Source organism: Bombina bombina, chromosome 5, assembly GCF_027579735.1.
Source record: "Bombina bombina isolate aBomBom1 chromosome 5, aBomBom1.pri, whole genome shotgun sequence".
In the NCBI taxonomy this organism is placed as follows: Eukaryota; Metazoa; Chordata; class Amphibia; order Anura; family Bombinatoridae; genus Bombina; species Bombina bombina.
Genome location: NC_069503.1, coordinates 679,712,266 through 679,721,046, shown reverse-complemented (window position 1 = coordinate 679,721,046; position 8,781 = coordinate 679,712,266). Strand labels below are relative to the sequence as shown.

General features: G+C 39.4%; 1 protein-coding gene across 1 annotated transcript in view; it reads left to right on the top strand.

Annotated features, from left to right (window-relative positions):
• The window catches only part of VPS4B (vacuolar protein sorting 4 homolog B), a 122,764-nt gene that overhangs the window by 65,272 nt on the left and 48,711 nt on the right, over positions 1-8,781 (top strand). Inside the window, exons 3-4 of the mRNA XM_053714644.1 lie at positions 4,463-4,622; positions 8,532-8,596. Coding sequence (XP_053570619.1) covers positions 4,463-4,622; positions 8,532-8,596 — 225 coding nt within the window. The remainder of the gene's footprint in view (positions 1-4,462; positions 4,623-8,531; positions 8,597-8,781) is intronic.

Genomic DNA, 8,781 nt, shown 5'->3' with positions numbered 1-8,781 from the left:
AAAATCCTGGTCAGCTGATGTTACTTCTAAGTCCAAATTACTTAATATACCTTTCAAGGGGCAGTCCTTATTCGGGCCCGGTTTGAAAGAAATTATCGCTGACATTACGGGAGGTAAGGGCCACGCCCTACCTCAAGACAAGGCCAAAGCTAAGGCTAGACAGTCTAATTTTCGTCCCTTTCGGAATTTCAAAACAGGAGCAGCATCAACCTCCACTGCACCAAAACAGGAAGGAGCTGTTGCTCGTTACAGGCAAGGCTGGAAGCCTAACCAGTCCTGGAACAAAAGCAAGCAGGCCAGGAAACCTGCTGCTGCCCCAAAGACAGCATGAACCGAGAGCCCCCGATCCGGGACCGGATCTAGTAGGGGGCAGACTCTCTCTCTTCGCCCAGGCCTGGGCAAGAGATGTTCAGGATCCCTGGGCACTAGAGATCATATCTCAGGGATACCTTCTAGACTTCAAATTATCTCCCCCAAGAGGGAGATTTCATCTGTCAAGGTTGTCAACAAACCAGATAAAGAAAGAAGCGTTTCTACGCTGCGTACAAGATCTGTTAACAATGGGAGTGATCCATCCGGTTCCGTGGTCGGAACAAGGACAAGGGTTCTACTCAAACCTGTTTGTGGTTCCCAAAAAAGAGGGAACTTTCAGGCCAATCTTAGATTTAAAGACTCTAAACAAATTCCTAAGAGTTCCATCGTTCAAAATGGAAACTATTCGGACAATCTTACCCATGATCCAAGAGGGTCAGTACATGACCACAGTGGATTTAAAGGATGCTTACCTTCACATACCGATCCACAAAGATCATCACCGGTATCTAAGGTTTGCCTTCTTAGACAGGCACTACCAGTTTGTAGCTCTTCCATTCGGATTGGCTACGGCTCCAAGAATCTTCACAAAGGTTCTGGGTGCCCTTCTAGCGGTACTAAGACCGCGAGGGATTTCGGTAGCTCCGTACCTAGACGACATTCTAATACAAGCTTCAAGCTTTCAAACTGCCAAGTCTCATACAGAGTTAGTTCTGGCATTTCTAAGGTCGCATGGATGGAAAGTGAACGAAAAGAAGAGTTCTCTCTTTCCTCTCACAAGAGTTCCATTCTTGGGGACTCTTATAGATTCTGTAGAAATGAAGATTTACCTGACAGAAGACAGGTTAACAAAACTTCAAAATGCATGCCGCGTCCTTCATTCCATTCAACACCCGTCAGTAGCTCAATGCATGGAGGTGATCGGCTTAATGGTAGCGGCAATGGACATAGTACCTTTTGCACGCCTACACCTCAGACCGCTGCAATTATGCATGCTAAGTCAGTGGAATGGGGATTACTCAGATTTGTCCCCTACTCTGAATCTGAATCAAGAGACCAGAAATTCTCTTCTATGGTGGCTTCATCGGCCACACCTGTCCAGGGGGATGCCATTCAGCAGGCCAGACTGGACAATTGTAACAACAGACGCCAGCCTACTAGGTTGGGGCGCTGTCTGGAATTCTCTGAAGGCTCAGGGACTATGGAATCAGGAGGAGAGTCTCCTTCCAATAAACATTCTGGAATTGAGAGCAGTTCTCAATGCCCTTCTGGCTTGGCCCCAGTTAATAACTCGGGGGTTCATCAGGTTTCAGTCGGACAACATCACGACTGTAGCTTACATCAACCATCAGGGAGGGACAAGAAGCTCCCTAGCAATGATGGAAGTATCAAAGATAATTCGCTGGGCAGAGTCTCACTCTTGCCACCTGTCAGCAATCCACATCCCGGGAGTGGAGAACTGGGAGGCGGATTTCTTGAGTCGCCAGACTCTTCATCCGGGGGAGTGGGAACTTCATCCGGAGGTCTTTGCCCAAATACTTCGACGTTGGGGCAAACCAGAGATAGATCTCATGGCGTCTCGCCAGAACGCCAAACTTCCTCGCTACGGGTCCAGATCCAGGGATCCGGGAGCAGTTCTGATAGATGCTTTGACAGCACCTTGGAACTTCAGGATGGCTTATGTGTTTCCACCCTTCCCGCTGCTTCCTCGATTGATTGCCAAAATCAAACAGGAGAGAGCATCAGTAATTCTAATAGCACCTGCTTGGCCACGCAGGACTTGGTATGCAGATCTAGTGGACATGTCATCCTGTCCGCCTTGGTCTCTACCTCTAAGACAGGACCTTCTGATACAGGGTCCATTCAAACATCAAAATCTAACTTCTCTGAAGCTGACTGCTTGGAAATTGAACGCTTGATTTTATCAAAACGTGGTTTTTCTGAGTCGGTTATTGATACCCTGATTCAGGCTAGGAAGCCTGTTACCAGAAGGATTTACCATAAAATATGGCGGAAATACCTATACTGGTGCGAATCCAAAGGTTACTCCTGGAGTAAGGTTAGGATCGCTAGGATATTGTCTTTTCTACAAGAAGGTTTAGAAAAGGGTTTATCAGCTAGTTCATTAAAGGGACAGATTTCAGCTCTGTCCATCTTGTTACACAGACGTCTGTCAGAAAATCCAGACGTCCAGTCCTTTTGTCAGGCTTTAGCTAGGATCAAGCCTGTGTTTAAAGCTGTTGCTCCACCATGGAGTTTAAACTTAGTTCTTAACGTTTTACAGGGTGTTCCGTTTGAACCCCTTCATTCCATTGATATAAAAATGTTATCTTGGAAAGTTCTGTTTTTAATGGCTATTTCCTCGGCTCGAAGAGTCTCTGAGTTATCAGCCTTACATTGTGATTCCCCTTATCTGATTTTTCACTCAGACAAGGTAGTTCTGCGTACTAAACCTGGGTTCTTACCTAAGGTAGTCACTAACAGGAACATCAATCAAGAGATTGTTGTCCCATCCTTGTGTCCAAATCCTTCTTCAAAGAAGGAACGTCTTTTACACAATCTGGATGTAGTTCGTGCCCTCAAGTTCTACTTGCAGGCAACTAAAGATTTTCGCCAAACTTCTTCCTTGTTTGTCGTTTACTCTGGACAGAGGAGAGGTCAAAAAGCTTCTGCTACCTCTCTCTCTTTTTGGCTTCGTAGCATAATACGTTTAGCCTATGAGACTGCTGGACAGCAGCCTCCTGAAAGAATTACAGCTCACTCCACTAGAGCTGTGGCTTCCACTTGGGCCTTTAAGAATGAGGCCTCTGTTGAACAGATTTGCAAGGCTGCAACTTGGTCTTCGCTTCATACTTTTTCCAAATTTTACAAATTTGACACTTTTGCTTCTTCGGAGGCTATTTTTGGGAGAAAGGTTCTTCAGGCAGTGGTTCCTTCTGTATAATGAGCCTGCCTATCCCTCCCGTCATCCGTGTACTTTTGCTTTGGTATTGGTATCCCAGAAGTAATGATGACCCGTGGACTGATCACACATAACAGAAGAAAACATAATTTATGCTTACCTGATAAATTCCTTTCTTCTGTTGTGTGATCAGTCCACGGCCCGCCCTGTTTTAAGGCAGGTAAATATCTTTTAAATTATACTCCAGTCACCACTTCACCCTTGGTTACTCCTTTCTCGTTGATTCTTGGTCGAATGACTGGGACTGACGTAGAGGGGAGGAGCTATATGCAGCTCTGCTGGGTGAATCCTCTTGCATTTCCTGTTGGGGAGGAGTTATATCCCAGAAGTAATGATGACCCGTGGACTGATCACACAACAGAAGAAAGGAATTTATCAGGTAAGCATAAATTATGTTTTTTTTTTTTTTTTGAAAGCTTCACACTTTTTTGATTTTTTTTGCACTTAACATTTGTACACAATGTTCGTTCACCCAACACTAATTAGGCTTTACTTACACACTATTGGCTAATACCAGTATTTAACCTGACAGCAGGTGAACACCGTTAGATCTCTGATGAAGCGCATGTGAGCATGCGGGAAACGCGTCAGATCCAGCCCTGCACACTGTGACTGTGTCTTCCACTTGTCTGTTCATTAAATTAACCACTTTGGAATAGAGTTTGCAGTTCCTCGTTTTTCTTTCTCCTAATACTATATATATATATATATATATATATATATATATATATATATATATATATATAGTGTGTGTGCTTCTGACTATTGCATACTGTGATGTCAGCCCTTTACATCGGAAACCTCAGTAACCCCTTATTCTGCCACTTATGAATGAAGTGAATTTAGTGTGCACATGAGGATGACATGTTGTCTTCCACACAAGAAAAATAAGGGGAGGACAACGGCATATTCTACTTAATTATCAAGTAGTTAAAGGTCATAGGTAATGCACCAGTGGTAAGAGATTAACAAAGTGTGAGTGATAGTGGATAAAGGACATGAGAAAAGGTATAAGATAAAGTACAAACACTGAATGAACAGGAGGTTTTAAGTATTACGTTGTGTCCATCTCATTTTCAAGATAGATGTCATAGTCTTGAGAGATTTTAGTAGTATGAGGTATATGAATAGCTGAGGACGATAAGACAATTACTTGCATTTCACATTTATATTTCATTTTCATTTCAGATGATACACAAGGTGATAAGGCAAAACAGAGCATTAGAGCAAAGTGTGTAGAATATCTAGACCGAGCAGAGCAGCTGAAAGCATATCTAAAGAAAAAAGAGAAATCGCCCATGCCGTCAAAACCAGTGAAAGAAGGTGGCTCTACACGTGATGACAAAGGGTAAGCATGGCTTTAAATCTGCGCTCTACATGCACATATGATTTTATAGAAAAACTACACAGCCCAAAAGCTGTGCAAGTGTGGTCAAACATAGTGCTTTAAATGAAATCTTTACTTGATATTAGTGTGTATGCTATATGTGATTTATTTACTTAGTATATTATAACATTTAGATTTTGATAGATTTGCTGGAAATATGGAATAATAAAAAAAGTAAATTATACGTTTAGTGACAAAAACAAATACTTAAAAGGGACATAGCAGTGCAAAAAGAAAATGCTGTTGTGTTATTGCTTGCTTAGAAAGGTATTCAAACCCTGCAAAGTTGCAAATGTAATATCATCTAGAGAGCAGCAGTGCACTAGATGTAACTGAACACATCTGGCAAGCCAATGACGGGAGGCACATCTGTAGCCACCAACTAGCTCCAGTATGGCATTGCTGCTCCTGAGCCTACCTAAGTATCTGTGAGATCAATGTAAATTTGATAATAAAGTAAGTTGAAAGGCCACTTTAAATTGCATGATCTGTCTGAACCATGACATATTTATTTTGTGCCATACCAAGCATGTTAATGTAACATCCTTCTGGAAGAGGGCTTCCAGGGTTATAGGACAAATAAGCAAATCCAGTGTTCTTCCCAGGGCCTATTTAATAGGCACACCACCCTGCTGATTTTACGAACCACCCAGCTAAAATGTAAGCTAATATTAAGCTATTGTAACTAATATTCAAATTTATCATTAAATCAATTTGTTTAGTTAAAGGGACATAATACTCGTATGCTAAATCACTTGAAAGTGATGCAGCATATCTCTAAAAAGCTGACATGAAAATATCACCTGAACATCTCTATATTAAAAGGGAAGATATTTTACCTAAAAATTCCTTCAGCTCACCAGAGTAAGTGCTGTGTGAAAAGTATACTCCAGCAGCAATTTGAAAAAAATAAAATATATAAACTATCAGCATGAGATGTGCTGAAGTCATGCTGTGCTTTGCTGTGATCTCCTGAGATTTCACTGAAATTTTGTTAGTTCGTAGTAATCTTCCATAAACTGAATAGGAGAACAACATGACTGTGCCTGCACATGTCATATGCAAACTCCCATTAAAGTCCTGGGACTAGCATCCTGATTGGCTGCTAAACCCCTTCAATACCGGAATTCCAGAGAAAAACACACAAAATACCGAAGGTTTTTTTTAGCATTTTTGCTATCCCCCCATTTAAACGGAAATAGAGCTTTTCTTGATTTTATTTTTTTTAGTCGAAAACCCAAGGTATTGAGCTAGGCACCTTTTGGTATATTTGATGCCACTGTTTCGCCACTAAGTGCGATCATACAAAAACAAAATAGTTAACTTTTTCACAAACTTTGTGTTTCTCACTGAAATTATTTAATATACAGCTTGTGCAGTTATAACACAAATTGATGTAAAAGCTTCTCTGGGGCCCCATTTGTTCAGAAGTAGCAGGTATGCATTGCTTTGTGGTAATTGGAAGGCTGCTAATTGGTATTGGTAGACAGTCTGCTAGTATTAGGTATATATGTTATGCGGTGCAATGGGCTTGGTACCGCATGACGTGTATATATAAGTTGTATTGGGTAAAGGGGTTAAAGTCTCTTTACAATTGGGTGTGAATACTTTTTAGGTAAAATATCTTCCTAAAAAAGATGTTCAGGTGATATTTTCTAGTAACAATTATAAATAACAGAAAATGTTATAATATTGCAAAGTATTACACTGCCTCCACCAAGCTACTTCATGATGCCACCTGGCTGACAACATTTTCTGATCACTTCCTACTTGCAGTCTGGTAGAGTTAGGTAAGGGATGGGACAGCAGTTTGTTGTTGTTGTTGTGTTTCTTTTTTTTGGTTTTTTTTTTTGTTGTGCTTTTGTTTTTAATGTAACTAATTTTTTTTTAGCCATTATTATCTATTTTAATTAAATATATTTAATTCTCCTGTGTACAAACCTGTGTCATAAGGTTTCCTAAAAGGCTTCCCTGCCTGTAATCAGCTACCATCCTAAAGGACAGTTTATACAATTACAGGAAGCAGCATGCAGCTATATTGATCTGAGAGTTCTTTGATGGCATCATTTAGTTCTAGACCTACCAAATTAATGTTACGAGGCAGGAATACAGTCCTGTTTTCTGTTAGTTTTAACAGTTAACTTTAGGAAATATATACTTTTATGGGATTACATTTGATCTGTGGTCAGGGTCGGCTGCAGAACGAATGAAATGGGGGGACATTTTTTTTTCACGAGGGGGCACGCTTTTAAAAAGCATGTATGAGAGTCAAAATAAGAGCAGACCTACTGTGGCAGTCCAGGGGTTACATTTATCAGATCTCTGGCTGTGCAGGAGTTTATATTTCTGGAAGTGCAGCGGTTACATGTGTCATATCTCAAGGAGTATAGGGGTTACATTTATAAGATGTCTGGCAGTGCCGCAGCAGTTACATTTACCAGATTTATGGCAGTGCCGGGGTTACATTGGTCATATCTCAGGAATGTCTCCCACATATGACACAGCCAGTGGACACATACACACACACACACACACACACATACACACGGTATATATGTATGTATGTATGTATATGTATATATATATATATATATATATATATATATATATATATATATATATATATATATATAATTATTATTATTATATTATTATTTTATATATATATATATATATATATATAATTATTATTATTATTATATTATTATTTTATATATATATATATTTTATATATATATATATATTATTTTTTATATATATATATATATATATATATATATACACACACACAGTGTGTGTATTGTGTGTGTGTATATATGTGTGTATATATATATATATATATATATATATATATATATATATATATATATATATATATATATATATATATAATAAAACAACCTTGGGGACAAATAGGAGATGTTTTGAAACATGTAAATAATAAACATAAGGCTATTTCACTCATTGTCCCACAGCTACATTTGAAGTGTGTGTATTTGAGCACCTATACTCAGACACACATTTTACTCTGATCACTGCAGATAAAGCAGGCACAATACACACTTGTTTTGTGTGACCTGCAGTGGGGAAACAAAGGAATTCCCAATTTGCTTCTTTATCTGTGGCTGCCAGGATATAAAGGACAATAGGGAAGGGATACTACTCTCACACACACATTGGTTATACGGCTGTGTTTTCACAAAATTACTTCTGCCTTCCCTCTCACTGACTATTAGCTTCTCCCAGCACTTCCTGCAGAGGTCTGATGATGTCATCATCTCACTTCAGCTCTGTAGTAAGTGGGCTAGCAGGAGGAGGGGCATTGCAAGCCCTAGGTTAACTGTGAGAGCACCAGCAGGGAAATGCAACTTTATTTGTTATCTGATTGTAAATAGAGGAGAGTAAAGAGATTAGCTGGGCCCTCCAGTGGTGGATCTCCAGGGTCCAGTGGCTGCAAATGGTTGATGCGACATTTGGGACCCTGGACGTTCCGTCACTTTTAAAATGTAAAAAAAAAAAAAAATTTAAAAATCACTTATTTTGCCCTGGGGGGCACAGCATTCTATTTGGGGGGGCAATGCCCCCCCCCCCCCCCCCTTAGAGCCGACCCTGTCTGTGGTATAGTTAAGCCTTGATCACTAAACAATGTTTTTATTTAAAAAAAAAAAAAAAAAAGGTCCTCAAAACCTCATATTTATGCAGGCTTATTGCATTACATATTTATGATTTGAGAAACGTTTGTTTGCATATTTCTGTTCAAAAGACATTTGAATTCTTCTTCTTTTACTTTTTAGAATGTGCATCATCATCTTTTTTTTTTTTTTTTTTTTGTCTTGTTAATTCATATACAATGATGTTTTTATTTTTAAGGAATGAGAGTGATGATGGAGATGCAGAAGACCCAGAAAAAAAGAAATTACAGAATCAACTTCAAGGTAACACTTTTATTTTTCCTTTAGTAGGCAAGTTACATTTTTCTAACAATATTTTGAACACACTTTCTATCGCTGGATATCATTTTATTTTAACCATTTACACTCTTTATCACTAAGGATCAACCCTAAAAAAAAAATTTCTGGGAGTGGAAGTGTCACTCCAGGGAGCCTGTTATGTATATGTC